The sequence below is a fragment of the Sesamum indicum genome, linkage group LG4, assembly GCF_000512975.1.
Source record: "Sesamum indicum cultivar Zhongzhi No. 13 linkage group LG4, S_indicum_v1.0, whole genome shotgun sequence".
Lineage (NCBI taxonomy): Eukaryota > Viridiplantae > Streptophyta > Magnoliopsida > Lamiales > Pedaliaceae > Sesamum > Sesamum indicum.
The window spans coordinates 13,008,111-13,031,772 of NC_026148.1; the positions used below are offsets into that span (position 1 = coordinate 13,008,111).

Here is a 23,662-nt window from a genome sequence, read left to right on the forward strand (position 1 = left end):
GTTAACCAAAAAAAAAAAACACCAATGCAAATACCTAATGTTGAACATGTGTTAGTATAAAAAATTATAAAATTAAAATTTAAAGTCTAACAAGATATATTTTAGATAATTCGACCAACGTTTGGATGAAATCCTAACAAAATAGGTCAGTTGTTGGATAAAGTTATTATCGGGGGGTATTAATAGTTTCTCAAACAACAAATGAATATTTATAAGTGTAAATTACAATAGACTCCCCTGATATTTGAAATAATTACAAATATCCCCTAAAATTAACAGTCTTTTAACAAATACCCTTAGTGACTAACATATTGTAGGAGGTTTTTATTAGATGCCGTTAATTTTAAGAAAAATGAGATATATTTGTAATTTTTCAAATAATGAGATAGTATTTATAATTATAGTAAATTTCAAGAGAGAATATTATAATTTACCTTATTTATAATTGTATCAAATTTCATGGGACATTGACGTAGTTCACCATTTGATATTATTACCCACAAGTTCCTTAATCCTAACTCCATAGTTCTTAAAAACTGTCCTGAATCCTGGTTGCCCATATGCTTTCCATAGGAGCCATCACACTCTGTTCATCGGCATAACTTAATCAATCTACATCAGATCAGACTATGCAATCAATCAGCATTTACACCGAACATCAGACACAGTCCACATCCAGAAAATGAACTTCTTCATCCTGCTACATTACTTGAAATTGGCTTCCAGCCTCAGAAAAAGTGTGATCTCCATACAGCACAGCATCAGTGCTTTGCCGGTGGCTGGCACTGATAGCACTTGGCGAAGAGACCAAATGTGTCGACTTGCTTAATGAAATTAGTCATGCTCGCCCACCCTCCGAATCCGAACCCAACGATGAAAACCCACAACACCACGACTATGTTGATGGCATACATGCCTGTCCAGCTTGGGAGGAAAAATGGAGGCTTTTCTGCTGCATTCTGCATGTAAACCGGAAAAATAGGCGATGTTAGCACGACTAACTTGGAGTGACTTGATTGGGGAAATAACCTGTAAATACTTGTCCATAATGTGGTGACTTTTACTAAGATCACAAAGAGAATTCTGTTCAGACAATATATCTTCTACCTAAACTATTGATGCTAGCAATCATTGAATAAAGGAACTAAGTCAAACATCGAATTGCTTTCTACTATTTTCATTAGGAGACAAATCCAGCTGGGATAAACGAGCTGTGAGATAAACCTGTCAGGATCGTGAGTGATGAAACGACAGTCTTATAATCACACAATTGTAGTTGCGCTGGAGATGCTAACCATTGGATAAAGCCAGCAGAACATTGTTAGAAGGATGATTGCATCGACATCCTTCGATTTTCAAGTTAACACCAAAGAAGAAAGGATCTTTTTAATTTTGAAAATATACGCTTTTCATTTGCATTATATTTGGCACTACAGGTTCCCCCTAAAAACTGGGCGGTCTGAGATTTTGTAGTCTAAAATATGACTGCAGCGGTTGCTAGTGTAACTTTTTCAACATTGAGAGACTTATTTGCAATTAGAATGGAATGAAAACTTTGGAGCAAGCATGGACTGATTACCTGCCGGGCCGAGGCTTTCCTGTAGGTGAGCATATGGGCAAGAGCAGGGATGATGTAGACCGTAAAGCTAACCAGAAATGCCCCCACAGCTGAGTTTATAGGCCCGAAGAAGGGAAAGATAATGGCCAAGAACCATATTGGTATTACTACCGGTAACCTAGCTAGTGCCCTCAAACATATGCTCTTCGTGTCGTGCACACCGAGCACTTTCTCCCAAACAAAGTACAAAGGTGTGCAGGCAAACCCAAATGTTATAAACTGCAAGAAAAGACGATAGTTTTTATTGCTTCTGTAGTCTCAATTTTGGCACTAAACTGCCAGCACCAAAGTCAAAATTTGAAGGACCTGATGTATAAGCATTAGAATGACAGCAGCATCACGGAAGCCAGTCCGTGGGAGAAGCGAGAAGGCGTTGGAGTGAGTGAGAAGTTGGTCCCCGAAGGCCCAGTAGACAGCAGCAGCAGATGGAATTGTAAGGGTGAACACATATGACGTTGCTAGCAAATATATGTACTTGAACTTTTGAGGCTTCCACATAGCATGCATGATTTCCCTGAAAGCATTAGTGACCAAAACATAAGTCACACTACATATGAAAGCATTGGAATAGTTTAAAAGAAGAAATTAGCTCATGCTCAATGCATTTGTCAAAGAAGCTCCATCAACGATTTTTCATAGTTACTAAATTAGTACTCTGGCACTATTTTAGGAAGTTTGCAATGCATAAGAAGAATATGTTACTCAATAGAAGTGAAGAAACTACTTACACGGTGACGGCATGGCCACCGAAAGTGTAAAGTATATTGGTGGCACCGGTAAAATATAAAACCATCTTCGTCGGTCCGGAGTGCGTTACTCCTTTGACCTGTACATGGAAATGGTAAGGGACTCAAAATCTTGTACAAAGTTGTGATGCCAAATTTAATCATGTCGCATGTAATGAAAACTCAAGTACCAAAAGTTATATCGGGACACTTGTGCCAAATACAAAGACAAAAGCTCCTATCCATCTACTAGAAGTGCCTTATTTCTCTAGGCACGAAGCAAATTTTAACACAAAAGTATTGATACCCGTAGAAGATGCAATCGCTTTTTCGTTAATGCAATGATCTTATTTGCAAGATTTCAAGAATGGCAAGTAGGCTGACAATTTTCACTCATATTACCTGGCCGTGAACAAAGGATGCAATCGTCAAATACCAAGCTGTATAAGAGGTCATTCCTAGACCCAGAAAGGACCATATTCTGTAGTTGTGATAAGATGGAATAAACACGGTAGTCGCACAACACGCCCCAAATATGTATGTCCAAGTCCTCTTGTCCAACCGATCGTTAATGTAATATATGTTACTGCAAATTCATAATGATGATTATGAAATATCAAGGACATTAAATTGCACTTCTCTACATTCCTTAAAGGTGCAAAATTGACATGAAATGCAGCAGCGAAAGAAAGGAATTCAAACATCAACAACCAAAAACACTATAACAGGTATCCAAACCTTGCACAAGCTATAAGCTGGATGACAGAGCCAAATAAAAGGAATGTGCAATTGAAGGCTAATCCCACAGCCTTCCAGTGTGGCCCCAGCAAGCCATCCAACACCTCAAACCACTGCATACACATCGAAAACAAGCAAATTAAACTGATACTCCTACGTTATTGCACCTACAGACTCACAATGATAAAAATAGTTACTCTTTGATTCTTGAATTTTTACTAACTGTTCCAAACTGAAAACAATTTCTATTAGAAATATTCTTGGAAGGTTAACCTGAATGACATGATTCTTGAAACTGACATTCTCTTTCTCTTTTCTGGTTCTGTACTCAACATAGAGTACACTGATAAGATAAGCAGTCCAGCTTCCAAGTAAACCATAAAACACTTGGAGAATTACTCCTGAGAGCATTCCCACTTGAGAAAAAGAGTACGGCAAAGTCAACAAAACTTGTGCCACCTGCATCCAAAACATCCAAGACTCAACTTTCTTATAGAAATGAAGAAACTTTGAGAAAAGAGCTAAGCACAACAAAGTTTGTATAATGGCAGAAAATTCACAAAAATTAACTCTTTAGTGGAAAAATTGCACTTCTGATCCCATGCGATTGAGGATGTTTGGACCTACAACATAAAAAATTGTAGCATTTTTTTGTATCCGAGGATGAAAAATTATACCATTTTTGGTCCCAAATGCTACAATGTTTTAGCCTCTGGACCAAATGTACTAAAATCGCAAACTATGTGACCAAAAATGCAACATCCCCCCTCTATGATACGGGCTAAAAATGAAACATCCCCCTCTTTAGCATTTCTTGTTTTCTGAACTTTGAGAATTACCTGATTCGAGGCACAGCTGAACCAAGCATCATACACAGACCCTCCATGCCAAAGAAAACTTTTGAAGTTACGCCTGGGATGAATGTCCGCTGCTTCTTCCTCTACCTGATGATGATCATCATGATCATTCTCATTCATATTCCCAGGGACAATGGCTTCTTCTGCTTGTTTCTGGGGCACCATTTTCTTCACTATAAGCTCTGAAACTCAAAATAAACAAGAATCCAATCAGAGAAGTTCAGAATCAATCAGAATTGTGTACTGAAATGATGGAATAAAGCAAACACTTTTGCCTGAAAAGACAACAAACTCATACTAAACTCCTTACACTTTTGTGGGAGTGAGGTCTCTTTCTTGAAAGTGCTATGACTATGAGTGTATTGTGCCTAACTGAAGCTAATATATATATAGCCAAATGTACACAAACCCGAAAGTTCAGACACATTTTCAAATACATTTTTGTAAAAGTAATCATAATTTCGCTGTACTCCCACCTATTTTTAGAGTGCTTACAGTGAAGACTGATTTTTGGCGGACACAGGCTGCAGAGGGCGGTTACAAATTGTGCAGACTGTTGATTTCCAAGAAGAAGCAGTGTAGCAGCTTAAATGCCATTCCACATTTATAAACAAGAAAGATCTCTCTCTCTCTCTCTCTCTCTCTCTCTCTCTCTCTCTCTCTCTCTTTGTGTGTGTGTGTTTTTCCAACTCAAAAATCACGACTTTTTCCCTCCTTGATCCTTAGTAAATAAGGGTTCTTGGTTATCTGGTTGAAAAAGAAAAAAAATTTGACAAACCAAGGCACAGATGATTGGTTAAGAGGAGAGCTATTGAAGCTAGATAGCCAAGAAACTGCCCAGAGAGAAACGTTTCCTTGCTGCACACACTAATACAGGCGTAAAGCCTCTCTGTTAATTTGCTCTTCTTACAATAATGAACACAACAGACAGTGTGTGTGTGTGTGTGTTTTTTTGATAATCGAGAGATGATTAAGGGAGAGGCTGCTCTGAGTTCTCTCTCTTGAGTGTAAATAAAGATAGCCAGGAAGAGGGAGAGAGAGAGAGAGAGAGAGAGAAAGAGATGGGGAAAAGCTCTTTTTGCAGCAAAAGAGGAGGCACTTTTTCCACACAATCTTTTTTTCCTAGCAGAATTGAGAAATACAACAAGGGAGAGCAATGCAACAAGAATTCCTTCTCTTTCTCCCTTCTGCGCCTTCTCTTTTGTGTTCCTCTGTCTCAATGTGCTTCTCTGTTTGCAGATGGAGACAGTCAGAGATTTTTCTCCAACCACTTGTGCTTTTACACTTGTAGTAGCTGTGTCATACTCTCTTTTCAAATTGATGAGCAATCGAAACAGGGTGAAATTTTAATCTAAATCCAATTTTATGTAAAAAAATAAAGCCTTAATTTGAAAGTCCCTAAATGGGAATATATTTTCCTGAATTCTGTGCATGCAACTTTTAAGGAATATTTGCAATAGCTCCAACCAAAAAAAGCTGCAAGTTAATCAATAATCAAAGTTGGAAGTACGTAAAAACAAAAGCTAAAAATCGAAAAAAAAAAATTGAAGTTGCAATATTTGTAAAATAATTTAATATTTACAATCTTACTAATAAACTGCAAAAGTTGATAGAGAGCTGCTTATAATTATTATCCAAAATCAATTTAATTTAATCAATTCAAAATCAAAAACTATAAAATAAAAACCATTATTTTTAATTTATTTTGAACAATAACCTCATAAATACTTATTTTAATATTTACAAACAACCAATTACACAGCTGACCAGCAATTGATTGATAATGATTATAGTTGATAAGTTTGAAATTTTATTTATATTTTTGAAAAATAGATAAACTTAAAAATTCATGTGTTTTGTAGGTGAAAAATGGCCCTAGGAATCATACAAATAGGAAGTTTTCTCCTCATGCGGCTCAAGAAAGCAAAAGCACATCTTTGATTTAAGTTGGTATAATTGCTCTACAACTTGTTGCTATTCTATTTCAAAAGCAGGATGGATGTTGACCAGAGAAATAATTAATACTAGTAAATAAAACAGACTCGATGCATGTGCATAATTTATATTCTATTTATTTAATAAATGCAAAAAAAAAAGAATAAAATAATAATTGATTAAAATCGGGCAATCATTATTGAAGTATATGGATCATAGCGTTGAAGGGCAATTCCCGTAATAAGAATAAAATTGTATAAGTACCTTTAATTTTTGGGATTTTACTTAAAGTTACAATGTTATTATGGTATTTTGACCTATAAGCTAACACCCTCGAGAAATTTCTTCACGATAGATGAATTTGAGTGGGTGTTTGATGTTTTATATTATACTGGGGGTATTTGATACCAACCTAATAAATAGAAGAAGAAAAAGTAAATTTAACCTTTAAAGAAATAATAAATACATTAGAGGGTATTTTAGTCAATTAAGTTCCTAATTTCAAGAGATTGAGCCTTAATAAATAGTATAAATTGAATTTTATCAAGCAAAGAAAATGGGAGTTGAACAACATTTTAATTCAGCAACGAACCCTAATTTAATCAGCGAAATTCAGACCCCATAACTATGAGGTTATAAGTTTAAATTCTAAGTGTGCAATATTAATCCACTTTAAAAATAATTGTGTTTTTATATTGTAATTGTAATTAACCGCTAGATAATCATAAATATTATTAGATTGCGATAATCGGTACGTGGATTGGTATAATCGTTAATATTTAAGACAGTATGAGTGTTAGAAGGTGTATTTTATTTCCCGATGCTAGATAGTGTTTATTGTGAATTTTTTTCAAGTCACAATTAATTCAGAAGAAAAAAGTTGGTCAGTTCATCAATTTAAAGGGTATTTAGCTAAGCTTATTTATAAATATTATAAATTCATACATTTAAGCTCAAAAAAATATCTTATAAAATATTTGAAAGTTTATAAAGTGTTGAAGTATTTGATAACTTTAGGCAAACATCCTCTTAATGGTAAAAATCTGAGAAGATATGAATGTGGAACAATTAGGGAAATAAGGTTCCCTCCAGAAAAAAATTATTATAATTAGGCATATTTTTTTATTTTATTTTTTTATTTTTTTGGGATAATAAAAGACTAATAGAATATTTAGTCCAGTGTCGAATTTATAGCATCTATCATAAACCAATTGTGCGCATCAAACTTGATGAGGTAAGACAAGCTATTAGTATCACATAAGAGGCATTATCTACTCTGACTTCATAAATTTTACAATTTTATTTTGAAATGACGCATTGTAAAGAAGAGTAAATGGACTTTATAAGTTGCACAATCTCCACTTGTGCAATTGATATAGAATGATGTGCAACATTATTGGCGTTTTCAGATGAGGGGCTTGTGATGGGCAAATGGCATTGTCCTCATAGATGTCGCAAAAATGATGCAACGAGCAACATAAATGATATTTTGTGGCTCGAAGTATTGTTATCTCTGACTTCACGAGCCTCACAAGTTCGTTCTAAAAGATTATTTCACTGTTTAGGCGAAATTACACTTTTATCTTATAGAGTTTTAACACTTTTGGTCCTTTGCTTTACCGAATTTTCTAAAATTGAAAGAACTCAACACATATAATCTCATAAATCCCATAAAAGACTAAATCTATTGAATTTTTTTTCAATTTTGGAACCATTTTGAAAATTCTATAAAATATTAGACTAAAAATGTTGAACCCTCTATCCTATTGGACTAAAAATATAATTTTTTCTGTTGCTTCAAAAAGGTCTTGAGACTTATAAGTTGGATAAACTCTTCGCTGCAATCAATGTGAAATACATGACTGTATCATCATATGCATTTAACAAAAATATCTACCTTTTTTTTGGTTTTTCTTTCTAAAAGTTGTATTCTAGTAACAAGAATCCCTAATAATTTCTTGAAAGAGTAAAGGGGTGTCCTCCTTCCTTCATAGGTTCTTCCACCACTTTGAAATCCTTGTATTTTAATCACCATATCATACTCTCATGCTCCCCTCTTTTGTGCTGCTAAATGGGTAGATTAGAGAATAATTCTTCATATCTTTCTCTTTGGTAAAAAGCACAAAATTGTTGGTTGGGAATTAAACTCCATAATTAGTGGGAGACCTAATGATTAAAGATAAAGAGCTCATTCTACAATGTAGCCTACTTCAAAATTATCACCCATCATTACTTATCACACATCTTTTCTTTTCAACTATATTCATATGGACAATTTGAATTTCAAAGAAAATTTTAAAAGAAAAAAGAATTCAAATAATTATATTATGGTTGTATTTTGATTGAGAATCCGAAATTATGAATTTTCAAATTTTAGTAACAAATTCTTTGAATTTGTTAGAATTAATTCTAATGATATGATCGGTATGAAGAAATAGATTAGGAACCGAATGAGCATTCCTAAATTTATTTGAATATGGTTGGTACAACTTAAGAAATTGTAATTAAATTTTTCGAATTCTTCCATCAAATCGAAATTCTTTGTGACAAAATTTTTTCCAAAGAAATTCTAATCAAGGATTTGAAAAGTTACTAATGTCAGATATATTTAACACGCAAAAACCACGTGTTCAAAAATTAAATTATTTATATTCTTTCAGTTACATTTGAATTGATGTGTTTGAATTAGAAGAAAGTATTTAAAGAATGAATTTTAAATGACTCCATGTCAAAATAATTTGAAAATACATTAGTATTCAACAAAATAAAGCTCAAAACTAAAGTTAAAGTATCTAAAATCCTTCGAATTTAAAATAATTCAAATAAATTTAAAATATTTATTATTAAGAATTTGAAATCCATGACCTTCAAACGTCCGAATCCTCGTTGTAATCTTTTTCAAGCTTGTGATTGAACTCGACTCTGGAGTAATTTTTTAAATTAATTTTTCTACACAACTTAATGGCCAAAATACCTACTTTTCTAAATTGTGATTAATCTGATTTAATAAAAAAATTATGAAAGCCAAACATATCATGAGACAAGTCATATTCCAATTCTTATCAGCCAATCTTTGTTGTTGCAATAAAGTTTTTGATAATGCTTCATTATTATTTTCTACTAGCCTTTCTCATCTACTGCTACTCCTACCACTAATATATTATTATTTCCTAATAATATTTCTTTTATAACTTTTCCTCTTTTTTTTTTTAAATCCTTTTGTCTGATTCTTCAATGAAGTAATTAAGCTAAATGATCCTTAATCACATTAAATAATCTTTAAATAGCATAGAAAAATTTTTGTCCAAACAAAAATAATTTTTGATTTGCCTATTAGATCACTTACTAGGAATTAGGACGGATCAACTTTTAATTTAATAAATTATACTAATATATTTCGAAACTTATATTGGTACTAACTCGTTATACTATTACAAAATAAAAATAAAAATAAATTATTCTTTATATAATGAATAACAATCGCTTAAAACTTAAATTTTGGCTACAATTAATTAATATTTGGTATGATTTTAATTAAAGTTTAATACAAACGCCCCCCAAACCTATAGAGGGCAATGCATTTTGCCCCTCAAACTTCAAATCCAAGCGAAAAACACCTGAACCTTTGTAAAATATTGCGTGATACTCCCTAATTCTGTTTTCAGTGAAATATTCTACTTAGTTTAAGTTATGTGCATGTTGCCCCTTAAACTTAACAAATATACGCATTCAACTACCTAAACTATTTAAAATTTCACACTTCAGACGTCGTTTGATATATAGAAACAATAAAAAAGATAATTTTGTATCATCATTATATCTCTCATTTTTTTTTTTCCTAAATTGAACTACAAAAATGTTATGTACATGCATTACCTACGGTATCATAACAATGATGAGGATAAAAACTGTAAAAATTAACTTTTATTTTATCACATACGTACACATACTGATAAAAACCGTCCAAAGAGTTATAATTTCATATAGCTCAATTTGGTTGTAATATTCTTATATTAAGTAAATGAATAGTTGGAGACAATAAATTTGGTGAATATTTAATCTCATTCCATCAAAATAAAAATTTTATAGTAAAATGTTGGATTTCAAAGAATATATGTGGTTAAACTCACATTTTTAAAAAATTAGGGTGCAAAGTGCACATAATCAAAACTTTGGAGCCTCCAGCATAATATTTCCTGGGAAATGGAATCAAGGGTTTTTATACAACGTTTTACAAACAAAGCACATAATCCCTGTAAGTTGGGGGTTGTCCGCATTCAATCTTTTTAGCTATAATCAAAATATTTATTAAAATTTTTAATTATATTCGATATATTTATCATAATTTTTAATTATAATTAATGTTCCGATCTTGCTTACTGAAATAATAAGTAATAGTCATTACATAACTAAATTTAATTATTATTTATCATAATTTTTATTCCACGTCAATTCCCTAAAGAATCTATTTACATTGGACTGCTACTACTTTGATTTTCTTTTTTTTTTTTTTAATTTAAAAACAAATTATACTTTGAGTTAATGTTGGCATGATGGCATCCTAGGATTAGCTTTTTCTCTTTATCCCTTTAAGGTTCTTTTTTCTTTCTTTACTTTATTTATTTAATTTTTTATGTAGGAAAGTGGACCCTTCATGTATCATGTGAGGATTTTAATCATTTTCAGAATTTTTGACACTCAATAGCAACAAAAATGATTTTAAATATGCTCGAAGGAGGTTGAACGAGTTTAATTTTGGTATAACGTAATTATCATTTATATAAAAGATCACGACCAATTGTTCAAATTCAAAGTATTTTTTTTCCACAAAGAATTAGGGAGATTTATAAAGTTATACGACGTGATCAATGTCCATAAGGTGGAACGAAAGAAGGAAGTATTCGATTGTAGGGACAACGACGTGGTTAGACACCTAGAGTAATAAATGCTATAATTATTACATAATCCACAAGTCACAGAAGGAAAATGACTTTTGGGGGTGAGTAGAAAGGGAGAAGAATGAAATTTGAAAGAGTTTGAATTTGTATCCTAGCTATATGGTTTCTAAGAAGTTGATCTGGATTTTGGCGCTGAAACTAACCTAATTAGTTGTATTCTAATTCAAATTTATTATTTCTGGATTTTAATTTTGATGTATTTTAGATTATCGTCGCTTGTCGGAGACTTTAAAGTGTTAGAGATGCAAATTAGATCAAAAGCCGGGAATGCTACTATAGGAGAGTAGAAAATTCAAGAGGAAGACAACCAACCATTATCCCTATACGTAGCTTAGATCTATATTCCCCTATGCGGGGGAGCACCACGTGTGAGAAGGGAGAAACCTCAAGGAGACCTCTGGAGGATTCTACTTTCATGTCGGTTGTCTAATTAACTCCGAGAAATCTTATAAGCTTTGATTGAAAATGCCTCAACTGGGGTAATGGAAAGCACTTGCTCAGTTCTTCTCAATCTGTTTTCTTTGTACCAAATAAGGAAAAGTATTTAAGATTTACTTCCCTTTCAATCATACCAAATAACTTTAACGAAATCTTTTTCTTCCCCTTCCCCTTTTCACTTTCCCTCCTCCTTTCACTTTGTTTTTCTTCTCTCACTTGAACCAAACGAACTTTTATTCGGATTAGTTTTTCTTTAGCTCGAGTTAATCTCCCTAACCAAACATAATTTTTTTTTATTATAGATAACGTTTTACTTTCGCTTGTCACACTTACTTGAAAAAGAATGTAAATACCCTTAAAAGTTGGTGTCTATTATAGAGTTATGCTTAAGATTGGCACACTACCCTACCCGCTTAGGCAACCCGAACCCAAAAGCAACTCGCTCTAGCAACCCAGACCTGCCTCAGAGAACCCTCTTGATCCGGGTTGGGTAGCGGGGTCCAGGAACTCGACCCACAACCTGTCTCAACGCACCTTCTCAATTCGGCAACCCAAACCCGTGACCCGTCTAAACGCACCCTCTTGATCCAAGTTGGTTCCCCGAACCTTGCTACCTGACCCGGATCGAGAGGTTCTCTAAGGCGGGTCCGGAATACTGGGAACGGGTCACTTTGAGACGGGTCAGGATCGTCGAAGCGGGTCGAGTAGCGTGCGGATATTAAGCACAACTCTGTAATAGACACCAATTATTAAGTGTATTTATGTCCTTTTTCAGGTAAGTATGATATACCCCTATTAACTTGCCTTCTAGATTTAGTTTTTACGTGAACTAAATAAGCAGTGAGACACGCCTTACAACTCGTACGTAAAAACATTAGGTCAGAAAATTGCTTAGGGAAGAGAAAGGTGAAACAAATAACGAATATGCGCAAATTGTGTTCCGGAGTCGTGTTAATCAAATTCCAAAAGCGCTATTCCATCATTTTGAGAAGCCCAATAACTAAACTTGGGAAATATACTGACCCATTACACATAAGAGAGGCCCAAATAAAAGATCTGATATCTACGGTCCATCATTTTCTTGCAGAGCGACAGCCGTTGGATCCTATTAGAAAATCCGAATCTAAACCGTTAATTTTAGGTCACGCCATTTGTTGATGCTATAAAATGCTGGACGCTCCACCAGTTTCTCCACTGCGCATTAGGGTTTTACCTCCTAAGCTTTAAGCCAAAGAGCCCCAAAATCTGAATCGAAGAGGTTAAAGAGACGGCGCCGCCGCTGTCCGCCTTGACTTAGCCACCGCTGCTGCGTCTTGGCCCTCGTTTTTGTATCTCTTCCGTTCATTTTAGGGTGTTGTATTATAGACAAATATACTAGGTAGATACACTTGTTATAGTTGTGAGAAATGGCGCCTAAGCTTTCAAAGTCCGAGAAGAAGGTCGTTTACGACCAGAAACTCTGCCAATTGCTTGATGAGTACACGCAGGTTCTGGTGGCGGTGGCCGACAACGTGGGTTCGAACCAACTTCAGAGCATTAGGAAGGGATTGAGAGGTGACTCTGTGGTTCTTATGGGTAAGAATACCATGATGAAGAGGTCTATTCGGATGCACGCTGAAAAAACTGGAAACAACGCTATCCTTAACCTAATTCCTCTCCTTGTTGTAAGTCTGAAGCTTCTTATTGTTTCTTTCTCCGCATTGGTTCATCTTTTAGTTGTTTTGGGAATTTATTGATGCTGGGCTGCGGTTGACGAATTGGTTTATTGATTGACTGAAAATAAGGGACAAACTTCTCTTGCATTTCTGTTTGTAAACAATAGTATTAGAAGAATATGTTGGATTCGTCTTTGTTTTTTATATGAGTCAGTATACATTTTTTAAGACTGTTGCTAAGGTCAAATCGGAATTAGACGAGATTTCTTATTTTTCGTATAATTATGTAGATGGTGGGAAATTTATTAATTTGTTTATGTTGATCGAAAAATGTGTGAAAGCTCTTAACTTGTTGACTCCTATTGGACAGGGCAATGTTGGGCTGATCTTCACCAAGGGTGACCTGAAGGAAGTCAGTGAGGAGGTTGCCAAGTACAAGGTGATCTAGTCAAACTTAGTCATTTCTTGTTCCTTTGTATATATGTTCAGTTGATTAACTTTACAACTGCAGTAACTAGTTGTAAATGCATGATTATGAAAAGTGTATTTCTTTTACCACCCTGCCTGCTTACTGATTATCCCTGTTTTTGATTTTTCGTCTGAGCGTTTATGCTCTTTAAATTTTGTGAATGAAACCTTTTGTCATGTATATAGTTTCAGTTTGTCTAAAAATGTGGTTGTGGTTTAATGTTTTCCTTGTCTTGAACTTCAATAGTTATATATACTTTGCCCTTCTGGCTAACACTTGTAAATCTTTTGCCTGTGATTTAGAAGAGGATTTTATGAAGGCTATATAGTTTATAATGCTTGAACTGTTAAGTATTCTTCTGAAACCAAGTTTAGGCTAAATATTTCTATTTTTCCTTTCCTTTGAACTACAAGGGAAAGTTACACTAACATTGCTTGCGGATTATACTCTAGAGACAGCACCATTTATCATACCAAGTTTCCATGATCTATGACATTGTTAGCTGTACTTGTAGAGTTTGCTTCTAAAATGCATGTTTTATCCTTTGATTATCTTTCTGTTTCTGATGCTGGTATTCATCTTTTACAGGTTGGAGCACCTGCTCGTGTTGGTCTGGTGGCTCCTATTGATGTTGTTGTTCCACCTGGCAATACTGGTCTCGATCCATCACAGACTTCCTTTTTCCAGGTATTTATTGATTGAGTGATGTTATTAGTTCCCTTTGGTGCATAGCCTTCCATCTGTAAGATACCACTACATGTTTTCTCTGCCTCCAGGTCCTCAACATCCCAACCAAGATTAACAAGGGTACTGTTGAAATTATCACCCCTGTGGAGCTTATCAAAAAGGGTGAGAAAGTGGGTTCTTCTGAGGCTGCCCTGCTTTCAAAACTTGGAATTAGGCCCTTCTCTTATGGTCTTGTTGTCATCTCTGTTTATGACAATGGATCTGTATTCAGCCCTGAGGTGCTTGATTTGACTGAAGATGACCTCATTGAGAAGTTTGCCATGGGAGTTTCCATGGTTACGTCATTGTCACTAGCCATTGCATACCCGACCCTTGCAGCTGCACCACATATGTTCATCAATGCATACAAGAATGTTTTGGCTGTTGCTGTTGCAACTGATTATTCCTTCCCCCAAGCTGATAAAGTCAAGGAGTATCTTGCGGTATGTGTTGCTATCTTTTGTTAGCATTTTATATTGTGGTTCACCATTTCGGTTGCTAACTCATTGATGTGATGTCTGCGATGCAGGATCCCAGCAAGTTTGCTGTTGCCGCTGCTGCTGCTGCGGCTGCCGACTCTGGAGCTGCTCCTGCTGCTGCTGCTAAGGAAGAGGAGAAGAAGGATGAACCTGCTGAGGAGTCTGATGATGATATGGGTTTCAGCCTTTTCGATTAAGTTAAATTTTGGCTTTGAATTGAATGGTTTGATCATGAACTTGATAGGTTGCTCTGTTTTCAATTTCTAAAATGTCGTACACTTTTAGACCAAATTTTGAAGTCTTTTGTTAGAAGTATGTTCTCCCTTTTGTTTATCCTGAATTGCCTTTCCTTTGGTAGCTATGAAAACCATACAGTTTACATTTAGCGTTCGGTGCAAGAAGTGGGAAGTGAAAGTGGGAGGGGAGACTAAGAAATATACATAGTGTTTGGTTTCGGAGATGGGTCAAAACATAGTAAATATTTGTTTTGATTTGTTTTGGAAGCTTTTGTGGTGTTTTGACTCATTTATTTTTGGTCAAAATAAGTTTATATACTGATTATAGGTTTTACAATTAAAAAATTCTATACGTACTCGTACATATATAAATAGGTTTTACAATTAAAAAATTATATACGTACTCATACATATATAAATATATATAAAAGTATATGATTTGATAAGGAAAGTAGTTTTTTTTTCACTAAATAATATTAAATATGTCATGCTTATTTTATATTATTTTTAAAAATAAATTTTAACATGCATATTATTTTTTATACATATTTATTTATTTTTATAAAATACAATAAAATAAGTTCTTCAGAATTAAAGAAATGTTTTAGATATTCTTGATGTTCGGTGCGACGAAAGTAAGTTGAGAAGAAAATATTAATTTTTCATTATTATTTTTTTAAATAAGAAACAAATATACCAAAATGTATTTAATATGTTTTAATTGAACTCTATTGTACGGGTCCATATGGCTTAAACTTATAAAGTCTAATATTTTTGTAAAATTTTGAATTAAAGGTATATCAAATTTAATGGGCCCATGAAACAACATATAACAAAAATGGGTGTCCGGGTGCCCTAAAAAGAATTGGTCCAACAAAATCTCTAGGAGTAGATGGCCCTAAAATTCCACTTTTACCAAACATGTATAGTGGGAAAAAACTAAAGAACAAATAATAAATTACAACGATTTCTTATTAAGTGTGACATAATTATGAATATTTTATTATTTCATAGGTAATATCGAACTATATAAATAATATAGGGTCAAATTCCTTGTGTTATGAAATATGTTCAAATAAATTTATATGAACAAAGGTGTCAATTTAATTTTCTTCATATATTAATAGAAAAATTGACTGTTTAGTTTAATAATATTTCTACTAACTAATATAATTGTTGATCCGTACATAATAAATAAACATGCGTGATTGCAAAAAAAGAAAAAAAAATCTTAGTCATATAATTACAGTTTTAATGATATAGGAAATTATTGTAATTAGATAATATAGCAAATAAAATATTAAATATAAATTTTAATTATGTGAATTCTAAATTTCATTATTTTAAAAAATTATGCAAATTATTTAAAAAAGCTAATATCAACTTGAAAATGTGGAATATTAAAAATAAATTAAAATCAGTAAAGCAACGAGAAACACTCACAAGGTGATCTTCTAAGTAGTTTAAGAAATAAAAGTTGATATCCTAAACACATAAAAAGTATTTTTTTTTTTTGTGCCAGAAATTGAAAAACGCTTTTTTCAAACCACTCGCAAACACTCCTAAATCAAAGACACCTATGACATATCATAATATGTCTATTCGTCTTAAAGTTTCAGGATAATTCTTTCCTTTATCATTGAGGAGCGCAAACATAACTAATTATTCCTTACTTGAGTAGTGAAGTTGAGGTCTCACAATTAAAAGGTCATAAGTTTGAGTACTATATGTATGTTGTATTGTTGTTAGTGTACTTTTAATAATATATATATATATATATATGTTGTTTCTTTATTTGCTTTGAAGTTGTTGGTTAATTTATAAATGGTTGATTGATTTAGAAATATTGTTATATTTCTTACTGAATATTGTAATAATATGTCGGTTACTTTAAAAATATCAATATTTTTCAAAAAAAAAAAAGAAGGAAAAAAAGAAGGCAAACATGTGGAGTACATATATATTTAAAAGATGAATAAAAGATAAAGACCAATGATATAATTCAGGGTATATTACATTGCCACCCTTTATGATTAAATTCAAATAATACCAATATTTTCTGCTTTTTAGAAAATTACAAATATATTCCTTTAGGTTGTAGTTGTCATTACCAGTGCACCCGATATTTTTCAACAAAAGTTTAAATAAACACCTCGTGAGGGACATTATACTAACACCTATAAAGGGGGTGTACCTATAATTTTGTAAAGGCAAAAGGCCTTGGTGTATTTGAATATGAGCTCAAGTGATATTAATATAATTTATCCTATCGTATAAGTAGGCTTAATTGCAAATTTGGTATTGTAACTATATAGTCATGGCATTTTAGTCATCTAACTTGTTATAGTTGTAAAATGGTCCCTCACACACACACACACACATATATATATTTTCATTTCATGACAAAATTGGTTAGAACTTTTTAAAGTTGGCCGAAAAGTTGCATGTGCCTTTAATGATCAGGAAAACACATCTTATTTCCTAATTTTTGCTGACGTGGCGTTGTCCTCTTTTTGTGTGGGTTTTTACATCAAATACCACTTGCCACGTCAGTAAAAATCAGCCAATAAGATGTGTTTCCTCAATCTATAACCAGCAAATGACAGACACGTAGTACGGTCAATCAATTTAATCTTGAAATTAAAAATAAAATTAAAAAAAGACATGAAGAATTATTTTACAACTCTAACAAATTATAAAACTAAAATACCAAATTAATAATTATAATTATAAGACTAAAAATAGATTTAAGTCAAAGACACACTTATCAAATTGCATGAAAACTACAAAAGATGCCGAAAAATTTCAACATTCTACAGATGAATTCAACCTTATAAATAATTATCACGTTTTGATAATTCAAAATGAGGTTCATTAATTTGAAAGTAGAAATATTGCATGGAAATTGGGAGAGGGTTCATTGAACACATTTGGAAGATGATAAAGGTTTGGTTAATACTGAAAATGTGTGAAAAGGGAATGCATCAGCATTTGGTTTACCAGTTACATGCAAACACATGGGTGGTGATGGTGTATTGGATAAACATCCAATCTTCCCATATTCATATATCTGCCAACTTCGGATCTGTCTCTTCTCATTTGCATTTCTTTTGAAATCATTTTTATCTTATCTGCTTTGGATGAATCAACAAGTTGCGTTTTGGGAACTATATGCTTTTTGAAATATAGTTTTGGGTCTCTTTTTCCTTCTTCTTCTGTTTTTTTTTTCTTTTAAGAAAAAAAATTAAATTTGGTGTAGTTACGTGTTCTACTAGACGAGGAGTTTAAGTGACTTGTAAGCTTCGAAATTCTCTTTTTCCTAATTAAGCATCTTTGGGGACAAAATCATAAAGTTTATATAAAGTCAAAACGGTAATACTTTACGCTTGCTGCCCACCTTATCATTTAGGGTCGTTTGAGAAAATGGAACTATATGTCCGTTCTCACATTGTACACTGTATCATTTACGACGGTGTGTGGGAATGTGATCATGCGCCTGTCCCAAGCCCCTGGTCTGGGAGGCTGATGATGTATGTGCAAATTTCACATCAGTTGTTGATGAAAAGCCTATTGAGATTTTTTTCTTTTTTTTTTGGACAAAACCACGAGTCTCATATTAAGACAAAATAGATATTACCTCGTACAACGAGCCATCAACTACAAAAAATAAAAAAATAAAGTTTTTAATGTCGTAATGAGATTTTAACCTAGCAGTTAAGTTAGGGATGCACACAAAAAAAAATTATGAGATTCATATAAAGTAAAAGCAAATAACACGTCGCTTAATAAGACACTGATCGTGCCGCATATTGCATTAAAAAGCAAACTTTTTTTAGTTTACCAATGAGATTTTAACCTACTTTTGCTAAAACTAATTATTTTAATATTAATTATATTTTAATTAATCATACAACAACTAGACTAAATTGGGCCTAAGTATGTAAACTTGTTATATGATTTTTTAGTTTAATAATCTTGTGTTTCTAGTCTTCCCTCAAACAACTGCCTATAAAATATACAATAGCATATAATCCATGCTATGCATAATTACATACTTTTTCTTATTTTAGAATTTGAATTACATAAAATGTATAAAACTAATTTGTATAAAAAAATATTTAATTTATAATAAATTATTAAAAAATAAATATAATTTTTCATTCAATTTTTTTTTTCCGACAACAATAAATTTCATAAATTGTATTGATAAACATATCTATTAATAACACGACTACAGCTATTCGGATCATCCAATAAAGAGAGATGCCTTTCTGATAAACAGTGTCTCAATAAATGGATTGGGTGATATGTACAACAAACGTCCAAAAGATATAGGAAAAAACCTCTTTGGGGCCCACGTCCCAACAAATCAGGCACTGACAGTTGCGTGATGGGAGATGAGATGCCTTTCATGATTGGCTAAATCCCCATCACAGCTGTTGTTTTGTGCTTTTAAGTATTTGTTCTGTTTATGATGAATGAATGGGCAGAATTTTGATAATAAATATGTTTCTTCTTGTTATCAATGAAAAAATCATACGATAATACTTTTTTTGAATATGACCCATACTTTTAATACTTCAAAAACTTAGATACATTAAACAAATTAAATGTTAATTAAATAAATACCCGTCATAAATGGATAAAATTTAGAACATCTCAATTTAGTGCTAGTTAGATATTTACTTTTGAAAGCTAAATAGGTCTCGTCTATCAACTACGATAACATTGATATAGTGTACATATAAGAGGGTAGATGCATATGGTACATTTGATTTTTTAAAATTATATAATATTGGGAGTAGAGGTTCGTTATAAAAATAAGGTAATAATGTGAATGGTCTTCTTCCTAAGATAAGTAAAGAAAGTAAGAAAGATTATTGAAAATCTGCCTATACTGCCCCTCAAGCTGGAGCGTGTATATCAACCATGCCCAACTTGTTACACAAGTCTAAAATGCTTTCCTAGCAAAGGCTTAGTGAAAATATTTGCAATTTGTTCCAACGAGGGGGGTAAATGGTGTACTAATACTTTATCTCGTCATAGCTTCACGAATGAAATGACAATCAACTTCTATATGCTTAGTTCTCTCATATAAAACAGGGGTGAGGACAGTTGAAGACATGAAGTCCCCCTCCTTCAATGCTCCAGCTTACACATGAAGCCCTTTGACAAATGATCGAGCACGCCTTAGCACAAGTCGCAATAAGAGCATTCACCCAGTACATCATAGAACATGCGTTGCCCCCCCCGACCCCTTGTCATATTCGCAGAGGCCAAGATGCTCATTGACTCCTGATGACCGCGAGCTAAGGTTCAGAGATGCCCAAGAGAGGATAAGTTATGCAGAAGTGAACAATCGAACTACATGGCTAGAGGACAACTATTTTCCTCCACCACCTCTTAAAGGAAGCATGCTTGAGGACATTTACTTTCCCCCACCTCTCTAGAGGGGATGCCACCAAAGAGAGAATGAGCTTAAAGAGAAAAGAGAGGGCAAGAGAATCCCCTACCTAAATCCCCTAGCCCCATGAGAACAAGGGGGCTCCCAATCCTCTCGCTGGCAGTCGCACCCCAAGGCGCAACCCATTCGCGCCTCATATATTAGCAGAAACTATTCAACCAGGGATCAAGATTCCACACTTAAGTGAATATAACGGAGTGGGCATCCCAAGACCACTGGACCAATTCCTAGCTGAGCCAATTTTCTAAACATCAGTAATGCGGCCTACTGCAAATTATTTCGACCTACTCTTTCCAAAAAGGCGATGGCATGGTTTAATCAATTATGCCCAAGGATGGTCAAGGCTTTTGAGCAATTATCGCAGTGCTTTCTGTATCATTTTGCGATCAACGAGCAATACCCCAAAATCGTGTCATATTTGTTCACAATAGTCCAATGTGAGCATGAGAGTCTCAGGGAGTATGTTTTTTTTAGAGGTTGTGCTTGAAGTCCCGCACATGGACCCCGAACTTTTAGCAAGTATCATGCAACCAAATATAAAGAGTATCAGGTTCAAGAAATCAATACAGGGAAACCCCCAGCTACCAAGGAGGAGTTATTGACAAGGGCGGAAAAATAATAAGGATAGAAGAAATTACATGCACAGGGCCGATGACTCCAATGAAAAGAAGGTTGACCGAGGAAAAAGGAGTTATGCCTCCAATGGCAGAGGGAGGCAGACGAGAGTGTACACATATGCCCCCAAACAACTTAGCATATTACACGTTGTTGAGCATTTTGCGAGCTAAAATCCTTGCCATTGCAAAGCAATAGGATCTAGTCCGTTAGCCGCCGCTCATGCAAGAAAACTCTAAAAGGATGAAGTCTGATTGATTTTGCCAGTTCCATGAAGATAGAGGGGATAACACGAAAAATTGTTATAATTTGAAAGACAAAACAGAAAGGTTGGTACAGGAAAGACATTTCAATGAATTTTTGGCTCACAAAGAAGAATGAATTGTTTTGAAGAATTGAGATAGGACAGAAGACCAAATATTTAGTGATAAAGAACTTCGAGATGTACAACTTTCTTTGTGATCGCTTTCCCAGGAATAAAATATAAGATATTTCTTATCTTAACATCAAATAAGTAATTTTTATTACTACATCATCCTTTGAGAAGAACCAAAACACCGCTTTCTTGAGGTACCATACGTGATACCCTGAAGTTAAAAGAAAAACAACTTATTTGAGATGCCATAAGCAACACCTCGAAGTAATAAAAAAAATGGCTTCCTTGAGGTGCCACATGCGACACCCCGAAGTCAAAAGAAAAACGGCTTTCTTGAGGTGCCATAAGCAACACCTCGAAGTAATAAAAAAAAAAAAAAAAAACGGCTTTCTTGAGGTGCCATACGCAACACCCTGAAGTTGGAACAAAAAATGGCTTCCTTGTGGTGTCATAAGCGACACCCCAAAGTCAAAAGAAAAACGGCTTTGTTGAGGTGCCATAAGCAGCACCCCGAAGTCAAAACACCAAAAAAAAAAAAGGCTTCCTTGAGGTATCATAAGCGGCACCCCAAAGTCGAAAGAAAAACCACTTTCTTGAGGGGACATAAGCAACACCTAAAGTCAAAATGACTCTTAAACAATTCTCCTGAGGATTCTACAACTTCACTCTAAAATCATCAATTGAATTACTAAAAATCACGAACCATACAAAGAGATAGAATCAAGAAAAGTGGAAAACAAGGGGGCTGAGGAGAAGCCTCAGCATGAAAGATGAAAGGCAAGTGAAATGCTTCGGAGTGCTTCACAAATGAATAATGTTGACTTGTTGACTGTCGAACAATAAAATTGGGAAGCATCATACTTGCACGTAGACATGCAATGTAGCGCGATGGAATACAACACAACACGACAACGAGGTCTAATCTGGGTGATGCATCATCAAAAGGGAATCGAAATGTTTCCGACGGTCTCCCAAACTTGATTCCACAAAAAATTCTAGCAAATAAGATGAAAACTCGAGCAAGCCTCTAATGATTGAAAATCACTAGTACGGGGATGAGAAGAGTTCAAGAAATTTTCTCACAAAGTAGTTAGAAAACATGTACACATTAAGCATAATCCATCACGATCGAAAAGAAACCTGGTTGGGAAAGCCCCAACGGAAACGGACCGAGATCGAGCGCCTCCATATATCCTTGGTCGAGGCTGCCTCGACAAAAAAAAGTGATTTGCTTTTTTAGTTGAGGCTTGCCGTGACCAAGTGCATGCATGCATACATTGAAAAAAAAAACAAAAATTTCAATTCATCAAAATGAAATTCCACATTAATGGGTCAATATTTTAAGTGGATAAACACCAAAACATGCATATGCATATACAAACTTATTCTTTGATTGTTTGTGGGCATTAAATTCTATTATTTTCAACTATTCAATTAAATTGGAGAGTTTGACTTGCTTTCATATTTTTATTCATTTATATTTCATTACTAATAATAATATTTTGTAGAGGAATGTGAGCAATTACCGTATCAAAATTCTCAACCAAAGAGAATGGAAGCAATTTAGGTGACGATAAGTTATTGATTGAGTCTCTCCCAAAACTCAAAAACAAAGGTCTAGTCAGGGACTGAACGGGCCAATTCTACCTCCAATACAACAAAGTGTGATAAGACGTGACGCGACGTGAAAAATGACCTCAATTAGACGCAGGTCGAGGCCAGACGCCAGACTCGCAGTGGCATCACCCTCATCCAGCAACGATATTGCCCCCTCAATTGCGATGTATCTTCATCGTTGATATCCTAATTATACATGCCAGACTTAAAGAAAAACCCAAGATCTAGTTTAATTCCTAAATATCCTAATGATAGGAATTGGGTGGCTGTTGGTGGAGGAGAAACAAATTATGATGGAGGAGAAACAAATCTCAGTAGTAAAAAGAAAGACCACACCACGAGGAAAGGAGAATATCGCCTCAAAAGGAAAGTTTGAGTCAAACTTACCAAACTATTGTAACTCGACAAATTACAGGAAAAACCCCAATAGACAAATTATAGCCATGTAAAGGTGTATCCTGATTATAGATGAGAAGTTTGAGCAGGTGTAAGTCCTAAGTCCTTTTCTCACTAGTGAATTGTCTTTTCAAAATAAAATCATTACGTTCATATGAAATCAAAACGAAAAATACCTCACATATGAAGACCACCAATTGCATCACACGCCACATCATTTTGTGTTGTCTACAGAAATGAAGCCATGTGTATATCCCAAACACCTCATTTATTGGGCTAATGATGTAAGCAAACATTTACATCAATTGCAGACGAAAAACTTGAGCAGCTTATAAGCCTCAATGGCTCATCTCCCTAGTG

General features: G+C 34.1%; 2 protein-coding genes across 4 annotated transcripts; one reads left to right on the top strand and one right to left on the bottom strand.

Moving 5' to 3' along the window:
- On the bottom strand, positions 474-5,173 carry LOC105160898 (auxin transporter-like protein 2). Of its 3 annotated transcripts, none has more exons than XM_011078415.2 (9): positions 4,415-5,173; positions 3,921-4,120; positions 3,355-3,540; positions 3,082-3,194; positions 2,746-2,929; positions 2,347-2,444; positions 1,925-2,132; positions 1,580-1,837; positions 474-959 (listed from the first exon to the last, which is right to left on the bottom strand). In XM_011078415.2, exons 2-9 carry the CDS (start codon positions 4,101-4,103, stop codon positions 762-764), a joined length of 1,428 nt encoding a protein of 475 aa, XP_011076717.1. In that variant the 5' UTR covers positions 4,104-4,120; positions 4,415-5,173; the 3' UTR covers positions 474-761. The 3 variants fall into 3 exon arrangements, with proteins under 3 accessions (XP_011076717.1, XP_011076716.1, XP_011076718.1); XM_011078414.2 differs by having other exon boundaries at positions 4,434-5,172; XM_011078416.2 differs by lacking the exon at positions 4,415-5,173 and adding an exon at positions 4,249-4,366.
- On the top strand, positions 12,676-14,983 carry LOC105160899 (60S acidic ribosomal protein P0). The gene is made up of 5 exons (XM_011078417.2): positions 12,676-12,933; positions 13,295-13,363; positions 13,982-14,080; positions 14,170-14,562; positions 14,649-14,983. Exons 1-5 carry the CDS (start codon positions 12,676-12,678, stop codon positions 14,793-14,795), a joined length of 966 nt encoding a protein of 321 aa, XP_011076719.1. The 3' UTR covers positions 14,796-14,983.

Bases quoted from the DNA above. Each gene is read 5' to 3' on its own strand.
- LOC105160898 (XM_011078415.2), bottom strand. From the start codon at position 4,103: ATGGTGCCCCAGAAACAAGCAGAAGAAGCCATTGTCCCTGGGAATATG. The intron at 2,445-2,745 runs GTAATATGAGTG...TTCCATGTACAG, and splicing joins CATCCTTTGTTCACGGCCAG to GTCAAAGGAGTAACGCACTC. The intron at 1,838-1,924 runs GTCCTTCAAATT...CTTTTCTTGCAG, and splicing joins TTCTAATGCTTATACATCAG to TTTATAACATTTGGGTTTGC.
- LOC105160899 (XM_011078417.2), top strand. From the start codon at position 12,676: ATGGCGCCTAAGCTTTCAAAGTCCGAGAAGAAGGTCGTTTACGACCAG. The intron at 12,934-13,294 runs GTAAGTCTGAAG...CCTATTGGACAG, and splicing joins ACCTAATTCCTCTCCTTGTT to GGCAATGTTGGGCTGATCTT. The intron at 14,563-14,648 runs GTATGTGTTGCT...TCTGCGATGCAG, and splicing joins AAGTCAAGGAGTATCTTGCG to GATCCCAGCAAGTTTGCTGT.